At 55.5% G+C, this 14,699-nt stretch overlaps 1 protein-coding gene and 1 long non-coding RNA gene across 5 annotated transcripts in view; one reads left to right on the top strand and one right to left on the bottom strand.

Moving 5' to 3' along the window:
- Positions 1-81: 81 nt before the first annotated feature.
- ZNF687 (zinc finger protein 687) lies at positions 82-8,658 on the bottom strand. Of its 4 annotated transcripts, none has more exons than XM_038562226.1 (9): positions 8,474-8,636; positions 3,419-5,541; positions 3,094-3,272; positions 2,620-2,796; positions 2,369-2,531; positions 1,886-2,218; positions 1,682-1,794; positions 1,350-1,491; positions 82-1,218 (listed from the first exon to the last, which is right to left on the bottom strand). In XM_038562226.1, exons 2-9 carry the CDS (start codon positions 5,522-5,524, stop codon positions 721-723), a joined length of 3,711 nt encoding a protein of 1,236 aa, XP_038418154.1. In that variant the 5' UTR covers positions 5,525-5,541; positions 8,474-8,636; the 3' UTR covers positions 82-720. The 4 variants fall into 4 exon arrangements, with proteins under 4 accessions (XP_038418154.1, XP_038418155.1, XP_038418156.1 ...); XM_038562227.1 differs by lacking the exon at positions 8,474-8,636 and adding an exon at positions 8,270-8,404; XM_038562228.1 differs by lacking the exon at positions 8,474-8,636 and adding an exon at positions 6,986-7,378.
- Positions 8,659-9,215: 557 nt separating this feature from the next.
- Positions 9,216-14,699, top strand: part of LOC119863995 — a 40,095-nt gene continuing 34,611 nt past the window's right edge. Inside the window, exon 1 of the long non-coding RNA XR_005372775.1 lies at positions 9,216-9,784. This is a non-coding gene — a long non-coding RNA (uncharacterized LOC119863995). The remainder of the gene's footprint in view (positions 9,785-14,699) is intronic.

Here is a 14,699-nt window from a genome sequence, read left to right as displayed (position 1 = left end):
GAATGGCCTCCCCAGCTTTGACCCTCGCTCCCTCCCTGTCAAGTCCACAATGTCCTGGTCACATAATAAGAGGAGCCCGGATGGGGATTAAACCACGAGCAGTTTTAATGGTCTGGTTTTCTTCCTCCCATTTCCCCACTGTTAGTATTATTATTACTACAAGAATAAAGGATTCCTGAGAGCCTGTCCCCTCCTCTCCCCTGGGCTCCCCCTTGACAGGACTCGTCCCTACCAACCCCCCCCCACCCCGGATTTCTGGGTTAAAAAAAAAAGTGAAAGGCACTGCGGGGGAGGGGGGGCTTCAACTGCCAAGGAGGCTGAGGGATGGTGCAGGGGCAGGGCCAGGCCCTTGAGGGTTGAGGAGAAGCATCCTGAGAGCCCCATCAGGGGCCTTACCTGGGCCCATCTAGCAGGCCTAGGAAGTCCCTCCTCCCACCTCAACCCACACGGGGTCTGCAGCAGGAAGCTAATTAGTGTTGGGCTCAGAAAGGAGGAGTGGAGGGCCCACTCTACTAGGACCCAAGGGCCAAACCCGAAAGGGGAGGGGGTACTGCAAATCACTATAATCCTCAAAAGCGTGTGTGTCGGGGGGGTTGGGGGAGAGGAGCTGAACAAAATGTGAATTAGAATGAAATCCCTAGCCCAGGGACTAGACAGCAGCAGCGGCCCAGGCTCCTGACCCAGAGGGAGGGGAGGGGGCTGGTCAGTCCAGGCCCAGGCTTAGTTGTCCCCACTGCCCCCTTGCCGAGCCCTGATGAACGCCATGCCGTGTGTGCGGAAATGGGTCTTGAGGTTGAGTGGGCTGTCACAGCTCTTGCCACAGACCTTACAGGTAAGTGGGCCTCCAGAAGCAAGCAAAGGAGACTCTCCACCCTCCGGGTCAGACCTCAGTGGAAGAGGGGCCTCTTCTTCCCCCTCACCCAGGCCCAGGGCACCCACACTCCCCACACCCCGTTTCTTCTTGTGGCTGATGAAACGGTGCCGGCTCAGAGAGCCAGGGGAGGCGAAGCACAATCCACAGTCGAGGCACTGCTGGGCACCGCCATCCACCCTCAAGCCCACCATGAGGCTCTGCTCCATTGAGCCACTGCTCCGGTAGTGTGGGGGGCCATGGCCTCCAGCTCCAGGCCCACCCCTGGGGGACTTGGCTGGAGGGGTCGTGCTGTCAGGCTCCTCACTACAAGAGTCAGAGGACTGGCGGCGTTTCCGTCCTGGCCCCTGGAGAAGAGAGGGAGGAAACTAAGCCTCCTCATCACCCCAAACTGACCCTAGCACCCCCTCCTAGATTCCTGAGGCCAGGGACTAGAACCCTATGGTTTCTCAACACAGCAGACTGGGCCTCAGCCTACCTGGGCTCTGGCACCAGGGCCCCGAGCCAGGGTACTACCCCGGCCAGGGGACTGGGCCCCAAGTGGCAGGCCATGCCGGACCTGGACGTGTTTCTCCAGGATCAGGCGGCTGCTGAAGGTGCGTTTTCCCTCTGTGCAGTACCTAGAGGGGGAAAGTGGGGAGGGTGGGTGCCAGGGGTCCGTGGCCAGAGCAGAGGGAGGCCTCGACCTCTAGTCTACTCAAACGAGACACAGGTCAGAAAGTACTTAGTGGGGCTGGGGGTATGGGGTGGGCAGGTCACTTGCTGGTCAGAAAGAGGAAGGGGATGTGGGCATGAGGGAGCAAGGGTTACCTGCATGGGTAAACTCGCTTGATACCCTCATGATTGACCCTGACGTGGCGCCTCAGGCTGGGGGCGGAACAGAAGGAGCGCTCGCACAGGCGACAGGGAAACTTTTTCACTGACTGGGAGAGCAGAGCGTAGGGAGCCTCAGAGCGCGGCTCCAAGACCCCACTCCCCATGGCCACAGACCGATCCCGAGGGAGCCCTGCTCACCTTGCCATGCTCCTTCTTCATGTGAGCCACATACTCGTCCCGTTCAGGAAACCAGGAGTGACAAAGGCCACAGGTCCAGCCTCCAGGGCCCCCACCGCCCCCCTTGATGCCTTTGTTCCCTAGTTCCCGCCGGGGCCGTTTGGTTGGGCGAGGAGGCTCAGGAGAGCTGGGAAGTTCTTCCTCTTCCGAGGATGAAGAGGATTCCTCAGTAGGGGCAGCTGCTCCTCCCCGAGACACAGCCAACTCCTCGGGCTCAGCCTTGGGGCTTGTAAGGGCACCCGCCGCCCCTTTCCCAGCACTGTCCTCCCCCGGGCGCCCAGCCTGATGGGTGTTCTGTGAGAGGGAGACAAGGGGGCAGCCATTGTGGGGGAGGGCCTGGCTCTGCCAGAGGCCTTGCGGCTTCCCCACCAGCACTTCCTGAGGGTTCTATTCCCCAAACCCCCCACAGTCGAGCACCCCGCCTCTGTCCCTTGTCTCCTATACCTTGAGGTGTTCCAGCATGGTCCTTTTTTGGGCAAAAAGCAGAGGACAAGATGGGCACTTAAAGACGCTGACACGTTGGGGCAGCAGGTGTTGGTCGAAGTGTGAGGAGAGGAGGGGTTTGTGAGTGAAGACCGTGTCACACATGGCGCACTTGTAGATCATCCTGTGTGGGCGGAGAGGACAGTGCAGACACCCTGCCCATCAGGACCCCGACCCCGTTCCAGCCCACCCTGCTCCCTCCCAGGTCTCACTTGGCCTGCTGCGTGTGGAAGCTGGGGTGCTGGGTGTAGAGGTGGGCATGGGCGCTGGGCGCAGACTTGAAGGCCATGGGGCAGATGGGGCACTTGTGGAAAACCTCGCAGTGCGACGTCTGGATGTGGGACTTGATGGAGTTCACGCCCCCGAACACCACCGCACAGCTGGGGCACCTGGGGGGCAGGGGGCGCTGAGGTGAGGCAGGGTGTCTCCAGCCTGTCCCCCGGGCCCTGCTCCTAGCCGGAGGCCTATGGAGGCCGAACCGGAGCTCTCTCCCCTCTCCACGGGAGCAGGGCAAGAGCAGACCAATCTGAGGCTGAGGGGTTCAGCAGGAGATGGGGCTCTCCCTGACAGGCCAGCTCAAAGCCTGGTGCTGGGACACACGAGGCCATAAAGTGCCAGGGGGTGGGGGGAGGAGGTGGCAGTGGGGAAACAGTCACAAGGCTCCAGGGAGGAGAGGCAGGAGGCACCTGTATCCTACACGGCGAGACAAATGTAGACAGGCCTCCCGGAGATGGGTCTGGAAATTGGCCTGTAGGAAGTTGCCCCCACACTCAGGGCAGACGTGGGGAGGCCGGTTCTTATGCATGCGCTGGTGGGCACTGAAGCTGCAGCGATTGGGAAGCATCATGGGGCAGGTTGGGCATACCTGTCAACAGGAGTGGAGACAAGGTAAGTCAGCAAGGAGAGGCCCGACCCCATGACCTCCCCTGACCGAGCCCCCAACATCTTCCCAGATCTGACTCCCAGAGCGTTGGGCTCCAGCCCCGGGGAGAGCTGGGACAGGCAACTCACAGTGCTGTTGGCCCCAGGGGCCGGGGGCCCAAGCTGCTGGAAGTGGGCGGCCATGCCTGCCTTGTCCCGGCACTGCTCCTTGCACTCTAGGCAGCGAAAGCATGTGTAAGACGAGGTGGCAGGGGCAGCAGGCGGCTCAGATGACAGTGGTAGCACAGGGGCTTCGGCGGCGACAGCAGTAATAGCGCCAGCGACAGCCGCGTCACCCTTGCCCAGGGCAGGCAAGGCTGGAGGTCCGAAGGCAGGTGGGACAGCCAGCAGGGGCGTGATGTCTGGCTGCCCCACCATCTGGTCCAGGGCGACGGGCCTCATGACCAGGTGTGAGCACTGCATGACGAGCCCTTTGTCCTTGTGCTCTCGGGCATGCAGCAGCAGACTGCATTTGTTGAAAAAGACCAGGCGGCGGGCGCAGTGGTTGCAGGTGACCTCAATGCGCATGCTCCGGCGGTCATAGTGCCGCGCCAGGCTCTTCTCCAGTGAGAAGGCGTCCCCGCACTCGAGGCAGCGGTAGCCCGTGGGAGGCAGGGCCAGCCCGGCCTCGGCGGGGGGACTCAGGTTGGGCCGGTAGGCAGGCAGCAGGTTCTTGCTATTGAGGATCTTGTTGAAGGCCTCCACCAGGCTGGACTGGGTCCGCGAGATCACCGTGCCACCCCCTGCACCTGGCCCGGTGGCCGGCTTGGAAGGCTGCACCATCACCACTGAGGCACCGTTCACCTTCTGCCCCCCAGTCCCCAGCCCTGGCCGCCCCTCCGCCTTGGGCAGGGCCTGGGGCACCAGACCTAGCACATTCTTAGCCATAGTCTTAGGGCTGGTGGCAGTGCCCCCTGGCAGAACCACAGCTTTGCGGGCCACACTGGCTGCCATCAGCATAGCAGTGCTTGCATTCTGGATGGTGGCCACAGGCAGCACGGTGCCCTTCAGCCTCGTGCCGTCACCCAGCTGGACGCTCACCACCTTTGGACCCTCGGGGGTCGGGGTTGCAGGGGATAGCTTTAGGAGGCCAGCCTCAGCCAGGAGGGTCCCCTCAGCCAAGGGGGCAGGAGGATCAGGGTCTGAGGGGACCCGGGTTACAGTCCTTGTGATATTTCCGCAGGATGTTTTAATGGTCTTGATCCGCACCTTGAGAGGCCTTGAGGAGCTGGAAGAAGCAGGGGAGTCATTGCTGTCCTCATCTGCAGCCTCAGCTCCACTAGAGGGGCTCTGGGGACTTTTTGGGGAAGGCTTGTCCACCGGCCCCTCCTCCTCTTCTTCCTTCAGGGGCTGACAACAGGGCACTTTGGGGGAGGCAGGAGGGCTCTGATGCCCTGGAGACTGCTTGAAGAAGGGCAACCCAGCAACCTGGGGAGGGGAGGCGCTGGCAGGAATACCCGTGGCCTCAGGGCTCAAGCTAGAGCCTAGCCCGGCCAGGCCCTGAGGATGAAGGGGGCTGCAGCTGTCTTGCTTCAAGGTCCCCCGTACTGGGGGAGAACCAGGTGGCAGCAAGGCTGGGCCATTCTCCCTGGACAGCTCAAAGGGAGAGGGGAAAGGAGGTGGGGTCATGGCCCCTTCCCGAGGTGGGGAAGGTGCTGGGGGAGGGAGGGGATCAGGGTGCTCCCCTGGCTCAGGCCCAAAATGAGCAAAGAGGTCCAAAGTAGCTTTGCCTTCCATAGCTTTTTCTTTCCAGGTACCCCCACTGAGAGGAGCTGGAGAGTGGGGTGTACTTGGAAGGGATGACTCAGGGCCCCCAAAACCATTTTGCATCAGACGAGGCCCCACAGGCCCTTCCTTAGTCACCCCCCCAGCCCGGGGCCCATCTCCTCCTGAAATCCCAGCTGGGGACTCAGGCTGCTCAGGACACACAGTGTTCTTGACGATGACACTGACTGCCGAGATGTCTGGCGGTGGCAGGCCGTGATCAGAGGCCTGGGCTGGCACCTCAGGGCTGTCCCTGGCAGCTGCTGCCGGTGCTTCTCCAGAGTCACCTCCTATACTAGGATCCGGCTTTCCTGAGCCTCCAGGCCCTTCGTTTTCTTCTGGCCCAGAGTGGATGGCTTCATTGGCATCGATGTCAGGGATGTCAAAGGCAGCAAGGAGATCATCGAAATCAGGAGTCTTCATATCCCCCATGGCAGCAGGTCCCAGACCTGATGAAAACAGAAAAAAGAGTAAGAAATTGAGCCCTCTGAGGGCAGGAACCCTGGCCCTCCTCCCTCAGGATCTCCATATTTATCCTCTTGGGACCATGCGCAATCTCCTTGGGTACACTTTTACCACATCACAAATCCTAGAGCTGGTGGGGGCACCTGGTTTGCCAAACCCTAAAATTGAAAGGTAGGTTATGTGCACATTCCAGGGAAGACACCGAGATTCAGAGAAAGCAGAAGAAAAGAAACTTCTCAGAGACACAGTAGAGAAACAAGGGTAACAGAGACGGAGGAAGTTCAGTGAACATCTTGATTGAAATCACCTCAGCCCCTCCTGAGCCCAGCACAGAACCAATCAATTAATCAATACCATTATTAAGGAGGAAGATATACACCATGCTCTGGGTGTAAGGGCTCATTCATGGCAGCATGGGATCCATTCATAAATCTTCATGGATCTTCTGGGGGTCTGGAGAGATCTGAAAGCCATGTGTTCAAAGGGACAATGACTTAAGCCAAGATGGAAGAAATGATTCTAGTTGCAGCTTTATCAATGGCCTCATGTCCACTGCCTTAGTTTTGAAAGGTGAGGCAAGTAATCCATACACCACAGGGTTATTCGGAGCCTGATACAAATCATAACCCTGCGAGTCAAAACCCGGAGCAGGATTTATTATTACAGCTGGGACAAACAAGCTGGGAAGGAGTAAGCACTGGGAATCTACGACTGAGGTCAGGGACAAGAGTCAGGGGTCAAGTCTGGGGACCTGGGGTCATCACTGGCACCTGGGGATCTAGCTTGGTTAACAAGGAGAAGTGGACTCGGAAATCACCCAAGAGAAGAGACCAAGATGGAAAGAATAAGACACAGGAATAGAAAGAGATAAAGAGAAGAGGGGAAAACCGTGCCAGCAACCTGGTCACAAGGGCCCCAGCCTAGGCCTCTCCTGTCACAAACACCTGCTGCTAGCACACCTACCTTCCCCAGAGTGCCTCTGCCCTGCCATGGCCCTCCCGGGGCCAGCCCCTCCTCTCTCCCTCCCCATCTTGCTCTCTCAGGGCCAAAGCTCCAGGGTAACTTAGCCAAGCCTGGCTGCCACAAAGGGGAAAAGCCAAGCCCCCTCACCCGTGTTATTCCTGCTCTGAGCTCCTAATTCACACTCCTCACCCTTTTCATTTTCCCTTGGCAACACCAGTTCAAGAAGTCTTACCCAACCCCAACCTGTCCCAGTGCGCGTGTGCGCACACACACACACACACACACCCCACAAGACTCATGTGGCACTAAACCAACACAACCAGCCTAGAGGCTGAGGGGAACCCGGGTCTGTTCCTCACCAGTGTCTCCCCACAAGTGTTTCTATGTCTAGGAAGTAACCAAAGAAGTCTGTCACTACAGTCTCTGCCCAGGATACAAGCCATTTCGCAGGGCCAGTTCTCTCACCTCCTGCCAGCCTTTAGACCGAAACTGAAGATAGTCCCTGCAGGTGGCAGCTGGCAATGCTGGGACCACGGTAAGGTGGAGGAAGAGGATACCAACAAGAGGAAGAACGGGAAGTTTCCCCTCATCAGCCCTGACTTAATTCTGCAGTCTCTGGCTTTAAACAAAGCCCTCCACCCCTTGCCTCTGCCCGATGCAGAGCTGGGGCTCTCTTCTTGCCTCTCTGCGCACCAGGAGACACTGGAGCTCCCTTCCACCCCGGCCCTCAGAAAGTGGACTGCCGTTGGGCGATCAGTGGGGACTAGGAGAAAACATCTGCCCACTCGGCCTACCCAGCAGCTCCCCCTTGGGCGTCCAAGTGACTTTGGAGGTCATTCGATAGCCCGGAGCTGACAGTCCACCAAGCAGCGGGAGCTCAAGGCCAGCGCGGCTTCCCCCACCCCACAGCCCAGGCCTGTCTGCGGCTGCTGTGCGCCGACTCTTGGGCTCCGGCCCTCCCCCACTGCCCTCTGTTCTTCCCCAAAAGCCAAAGGAAGGGGCTGAACAGGAAGACCGCGAACTGGCCTGGGTCGGGAGGGGGTTCCACTGCTCTTTCCCTGGCCCGGGGCCTGCAGAGCAGGGCGAGGGGCCGGCGGCCGGGGGCGATTAGGCTGCCGCCAAGCTGGGCAGCGGGCGGAATTAAGTCCCTGCCATCTGCCGAGGGCCAGCGCGGGGAACGTGTCCGGGGTTGCGGGGAGGGGACGGGGTGTACGGAGAAGCCTCCGGGGAAACTGAGGCGCAGCGCGCTTCCCTCGTCGCGCTTCCCTACCGGCGTACGAAGGACAAGACGGCCCGGCCCGCCCAGGCCCTCAGGGAGCTGCAGCGCTGCACCTCCCGGCCCAGGAGTTCCCCGGAGTCGGGGCGGTGCGTGGACCGACAGGAGTCGGGAGGAGACGGCTCTCCGGCCGGGGTCCGTCCCAACTCCGACCCCCTCCCCTCCCGGCCCGGCCGCACAGCCGCCGCCTCCCGCGGACTCCCGCCGCTCCCTAGAGGCTGAGGAGCGGTCCGGGGGCGCGCGGCGGCGCGGGGCGCGAGCCCGAGTCCGGCCCGGGCCCGGACGCTGACCCTCGCCGGGTCGGGGTGCAGGCTGCGCTCCGGCCTGGCCCGGCTCCCCCGCCCCCGCCCCCGAACACGGACACCATTTTAGGTCGCGACATCCCGCAGCCACAGTCACCGGGCCGTGCTTCGGACGCCTCCGGGGCGCGGGGCGCCAGGACTTGGGGACCGCGACCCTCCCTCCACGTTTACCCGGCTAGGGGCTGTGCTTTCAACAGGCTGGGAGTTTCACCCCTCCGCCTCACGGGATGGAGGCTGCAGCGGGGCCTTCCTAGAAGCCGCCCCGGGGGGCGGCGCGGGGACAGGGGTAGTTGGCCAAGTGGGGGAGGGGCAGGGGTATTTACCCGCCCCCCCGGGGGCGGGGCCGAGGGCGGGTATTACCCCGGGCACGCTTACTTGTTCCTCTCCGAGTGCGGCCCGGGAGCCGGCGGTCTCTCCCCCGCTCCCGCCGCCGCCGCCGCCCTCCCCGAGGCCGCCGCTACTTCCTGCTTCTCTCCCGTTCAGCCTCCCCCTCCTTCAGCTCCCTCCGCGTTCCAGGTCCGGGCTGCCCGCTTCCGCACTCGCCATTGGCCGCCGCCGCCGTCGTTCAGCACGGGACCCCTCCCAGCCCCGAGCGGGGTTGGCCTGAAGTACTGCCGCTCGGCGCTGGCCCCGCACGGCCCTCCCGGCCTCATTGGGCAAGAAGCCTAGGCCTTCTGAAGACGCCTCCTCCCATTGGTGGTGCCGGGCCCACCTGCCCCGTCAGGGCGTCTCAGAAACGACTGGCTGCCGCTCCCGTCGCTCAGAGAGCAGCCAATCAGGTGCCCTGCTTCCCCCCGAGGCGGTGCCTCTCTCAGGTGCATCTCCACCCCCTCACTCCCCATTGGCCGCAAGCCGCGACGCCTGCGGTTCGCTTATGCAAATGAGAAGAACTCCGCTTCTATTTGGTGGGTACTTTGAGGAGAGCCTCGCCGACTGAACGAGGCCGGATGGCGGAGATACGTTTGTTTTCTCAAGTTAAAGCCCAATGTCAGTCATGCTGTGCAGAAGTCACAAAATGGGACGTAACCCAAAACATTACGTCATCTGGTTGACCAGTTCCTTGGCGATTTCCCACTAAATCGCCACATTATCCGGATGGTCCCGGGCGATGGCGCCACCCGCACCTTGTCCTGTGCAGGAGGGAGGGCTTGCCGGGGGCCGGGGGTGAGTGAGCAGTGTGGAAGGAGCCGGCACCTGAGCCCGGGACGGCCCCGCACACCGGAAGTGGAGGAGAGGTGACGTTAGGGTGCTGGCGTGGCCTGGGCCGTTGCCACCGGGGTCTTAAAGCGGCATGCCAGCGGGCTGCCTAAGCACGGAGACAGGGCTTGAGCCGCGGCGCCTCCATTTCCCATTTAATAACTCCCCTTTCCCCGCCCCCAGCACGGGGTGGGGGTGGAGCCGGAGCCGGTTTTCCCGCGCTTTGTTGCCACGCCTCCTGGAGGCGGGGATAGGGTGGGGACGCTGCGCGAAAGATACACGTGCGCTGGCCCGCCCGCCTCCTAAACCTCCGCGGCTCGCCACCCCGACGGGGTTATTAGGAGCAGGGCTGGGACCCTGCCCAGGGCTCACTGCACCTCCGAACCGCTGGATCCGGGCCTCTCTGGCGCGCCCCGACAGTTTGCAGGAGTAATAACCACTGTATTGAGATGTGAGCCCGAGCCTCCGGGAAATCTCTGCTTCCATCGGGTAAGTCGCTGACCTCCCTGGACCGCTTTTCTCGTGGTTAGAATGGGGAATTATAATACCCACCGACATGATTGTTTTTGTGAGGATTAAACGCGTTTGGAACGTCAGGGACTTAGTAAAGTGGTGGGCAAATGGAATCCGTGGTCCCGTGTGCCTGCAGTGACCCGAGCTCACAGCGCTCGGCCCCCCTGCACTCCTGCCCAGAGGAGCTTCCTGGACGTGGCGCAGAGCTTCTCTGCGTCTTTCTGTATGGGATTAATAATTACTACTGATGCACACCACTCTGTGTGGGGCCTGTGATGAGAACTGCATGTACATGTAACTTACATAACATTTACCACACCGGCGCGCGGGAGGTACTATTATTATCTCCATTTTATTGGGGAGGCAACTGCGCCACCGACAGGTTAGGTTATGTATTAACCAAACAAGGTCAAAGGCAGTGGAGTTGAAATCCTAAGGGTCTAGAAAGCTAAACACTTTCACAGATTCCTTTGCCAGGAGGGTTCTGAATAGAAGTTTTTTCTTGAATTAGATGCACTGTTCATTCACTTAAATATTTTAATTCAATCATTACTTGAACACCGTCTGTGAGGAAAATACTGTTGTAGACACTGAGAATACAGCAGTGAACAAAGCAGGCAAAAATCCCTGTTCTCATGAAATATACAGAGAAGACAAACTAAATATGATAAATAAGATAAATAGAAGCATGTTAGAATTGATATTGCTGGAAGAAAAATTAAGCAATGCAATTAAGTAAGCCATGAAAAGGGCAGCCCCGGTGGCGCAGCGGTTTGGCGCCGCCTGCAGCCTGGGGTGTGATCCTGGGGACGCGGGATCGAGTCCCATGTCGGGCTCCCTGCATGGCGCCTGCTTCTCCCTCTGCCTGTGTCTCTCTGCCTCTCAGTCTCTCTCTCTCTCTGAATAAAATAAATAAATCTTTAAAAAAAAAAAAAGGTGGGATCCCTGGGTGGCGCGGCGGTTTGGCGCCTGCCTTTGGCCCAGGGCGTGATCCTGGAGACCCAGGATCGAGTCCCACATCGGGCTCCCAGTGCATGGAGCCTGCTTCTCCCTCTGCCTGTGTCCCTGCCTCTCTCTCTCTCTCTGTGTGACTATCATAAATTAAAAAAAAAAAAAAAAAAAAAAAAAGGTAAGCCATGAAAAGAAATGCAGGAAATTTAAATGCACATTGCAAAGTGAAAGGAGCCAACGGAAAAGTCTGTATACTGTATGATTCCAACTATATGACATTCTGGAAAAGGCAAAACTGTGGAAGCAGTAAAAAGATCAGTGGTTGCCAAGCGTTGGGATGGTGGGAGGGATAAATTGTGGGAGCACAGTGCATTTTTAGGCAGTGAAGTTATTCTCTATGATACCATAATAGTGGATAGATGACATTATACATTTGTCAGAAGCCCTACTGTAAACTATGGACTTTAGTTACTTATAATGTGTCAATATTGGTTCATTAGTTGCAACAAATGTACCACACTAATACAAGATATTAACAATAGGGAAAACTAAGAAGGAAGTATATGGTAAGTATAATGTCTGCTCAAATTTTTTTTTTTTAAGATTTTATTTATTTATTCATCAGAGACACGCAGAGAGAGGCAGAGAGAGAAGCAGGCTCCATGCAGGGAGCCCGATGTGGGACTCGATCCTGGAACCCCAGGATTATGTCCTGAGCTGAAGGCAGACCTTCAACCACTGAGCCACCCAGGCATCCCTCAATTTTTATCTAAACCTAAAACTGCTTTAAGAAGTATCCTACTAATCTTTTTTTAATGTGAAAAATAAAGCAGGGAAGGAAGTCAGGCAGTGTGGAAGGATTGCAATTTCAGATAGGACAGAGAGTAAAGGCCTTTCTGAGAGGGTGGCATTTAAGGCTGAAAGTGAGTGAGCGAGCCATGCAGCTATCTGCATATCTATCTGTGAGAACCTTCCAGGAAGAGAGTAAATAGTAGATCTTGAGGTGGGAGTGTATTCCGGAGGGGTCAGGGGATGGAAGGAATGGATCTGGTCACAGGATGCTTGGGGGCTTTGGTGTTTTCTGAGTTTGATAGGAAGAAGACATGACATAGTAGCCTGACTTACTTTTGGTTTGGATGTGCAGGGAAATGCAAATCAAAACCACAATGAGGGGATCCCTGGGTGGCGCAGCGGTTTAGCGCCTGCCTTTGGCCCAGGGCACGATCCTGGAGACCCGGGATCGGGTCCCACGTCAGGCTCCAGGTGCATGGAGCCTGCTTCTCCCTCTGCCTGTGTCTCTGCCTCTCTCTCTCTCACTGTGTGCCTATCATGAATAAATAAAATAAAATTAAAAATTAAAAAAAAACCACAATGAGACATCACCTTACACCTGTCAGAATGGCTAAAATTAAAAATATATATACAAGAAACAAGTGTTCACTCAGATGTAGAGAAATAGGAACCCTCGTGCACTGTTGGTGGGAATGCAAACTGGTGCAGCAACTGTGGAAGGCAATATGGAGGTTTCTTTTTTTTTTTTTTTTTTTTTTTTTAAGATTTTATTTATTCATGAGAGAGAGAGGCAGAGACACAGGCAGAGGGAGAAGCAGGCTCCATGCAGGGAGCCTGACATGGGACTCCGTCCCGGGTCTCCAGGATCACGCCCTGGGCTAAAATCAGCGCTAAACTGCTGAGCCACCCGGGCTGCCCAGTATGGAGGTTTCTATTTAAAAATTTAGAACTGGGACGCCTGGGTGGCTCAGCGGTTAAGCGTCTGCCTTCACCTCAGGGCGTGATCCCACAGTCCTGGGATCGAGTCCCATATCGGGCTCCCTGCATGGAGCTTGCTTCTCCTTCTGCCTATGTCTCTGCCTGCCTCTCTGTTCTCTCATAAATGAATAAATAAAGTCTTTAAAAAATTAAAAAATAAATAAAAATTTAGAACTATCCTATGATCACACTACTGAGTATTTACCCAAAGGATATAGAACCACTAATTCAAAGGAATACACACACTCTATGGTTATTGCAGCATTATTTACAATAGCCAAATTATAGAAGGAACCTAAGTGTCCAAGTGTCCATTGATAAATGAATGGATAAAGAAGATGTGGTATATATTTACAATGGAATATTTTTCAGTCATAAGAAAGAATGGAATTTTTCTATTTGTAATGAGTCGAAGGATCTAGAGAGTATCATGCTAAATGAAATAAGTCAGTCAGAGGAAGACAAGTACTCTGATTTCACTCATATGTAGAATTTAAGAAACAGAACAAACAAACAGCAGGAAAAAAAAGAAAACAAAAAACAGACACTTAACTATAGAACGAACTTATGGTTAACAGAGGAGAGGTGGGTGGAGGGATGGGTGGATAGGTAGTGGGGATTAAGAGTATCAAGTAATCTTGATGAGTACCAAGTAATATATGGAATTGTCAAATCACTGTCTTATACACCTGAAACTAATATCACTGAAATTAATTAAATTAAAAAATTAAAAAGAAAAATCTGTCAAATAAAACATCATTTTTAAGAAGTTGGATATGGGGTATGAAGAAAAGAAATTCAAAACCTTGAGGTCTGAGGAAGTAGAATGATGATGCCATTTCTCTCTCTCTTTTTTTTTAAAGTAGGCTCCACACCCAGTGTGAGGCTTGAACTCCCAACCCGGAGACTAAGAGTCACATGCTCTACTGACTGCGCTAGCCAGGCACTCCCTATGTTGCTGTTTCTTGACCTAGGAATGCTATCAGGAAAAATATGTTCCAGGGCAAGGTCAGCAGCGTAGTTTCAGTCATGTTCAGTCATAAGTGTCGTTAGCTTATAGATAGTATTTAAAATCCTGGTCATAGGGATGCCTGGGTGGCTCAGTGGTTTAGCGCCTCTCTTTGGCCCAGGGCATGATCCTGGAGTCCCAGGATCCAGTCCCATATCAGGCTTCCTGCATGGAGCCTGCTCCTCCCTCTGCCTGTGTCTCTGTGTCTCTCATGAATAAATTTTTAAAAAAAATCTTAAAAAAAAAAAAAAATCCTAGTCATAGTGGATGAGGTCACCAAGGGAATGTATGAAGATAGAAAAGAGAAAAAGTCCAAGGACTGAGGAAACTCTGGGGAACTCCAGAGTTTGAAGGTTAGGGCAGTAGGGCAACCAGTAAATGGGACTGAGAAAAATAGTAAAGAAAAGAAGGAGAGGGGCACCTCTCTGATGACTCAGTAGGTGGACCATGCAGGTTTTTGTTTTGTTTTAGTATTTATTTATTTGAGAGGGGGCAGAGGGGAGGCAGAGAAAGTCTTTTTTTTTTTTTTTTTTTAAGATTTTATTTATTTATTCACGAGAGCCATGCAGAGAGAGGCAGAGACATAGGCAGAGGGAGAAGCAGGCTCCCTATGGGCAGCCTGATGTGGGACTTGATCCCAGGGCCCTAGGATCACAACCTGAGCCAAAGGCAGATACTCAACCACTGAGCCACCCAGGTGCCCCGAATCTTTTTTTTTTTTTTTTTTTAAAGATTTTATTTATTTGTTTGAGTGAGAGAAAGATAGTGAAAGCATGAGCAGGGGGGAGAGGGAGAAGCAGGCTCCCTGCTGAGCAGGAGGCCCAGCGCATGGCTCAATCCCAGGATGCTGGGATCAAGATCTGAGCCCTCCAGGCACCCCAGGAAGAGGGAGTGTCTTTTTTTTTTTTTTTTAACCAATCTCCAACTGTAGATATTTTGAAATGAAATTTAACAATTTGCATTTTGAAATTCATATTTTATATTTCTTTTTTTTTATAATAAATTTATTTTTTATTGGTGTTCAATTTACCAACATACAGAATAACACCCAGTGCTCATCCCGTCAAGTGCCCCCCTCAGTGCCCGTCACCCATTCACCCCCACCCCCCTAGAGAGAGTGTCTTAAGCAGACTCTGCTCTGAGTGCAGAGCCCTATGCCAG

The sequence above is a fragment of the Canis lupus genome, chromosome 17 (genome assembly GCF_011100685.1).
Source record: "Canis lupus familiaris isolate Mischka breed German Shepherd chromosome 17, alternate assembly UU_Cfam_GSD_1.0, whole genome shotgun sequence".
Classification (NCBI taxonomy): domain Eukaryota; kingdom Metazoa; phylum Chordata; class Mammalia; order Carnivora; family Canidae; genus Canis; species Canis lupus.
The sequence above is the reverse complement of the archived record's forward strand: the minus strand, read 5'-3'. Positions and strand labels throughout refer to the sequence as shown.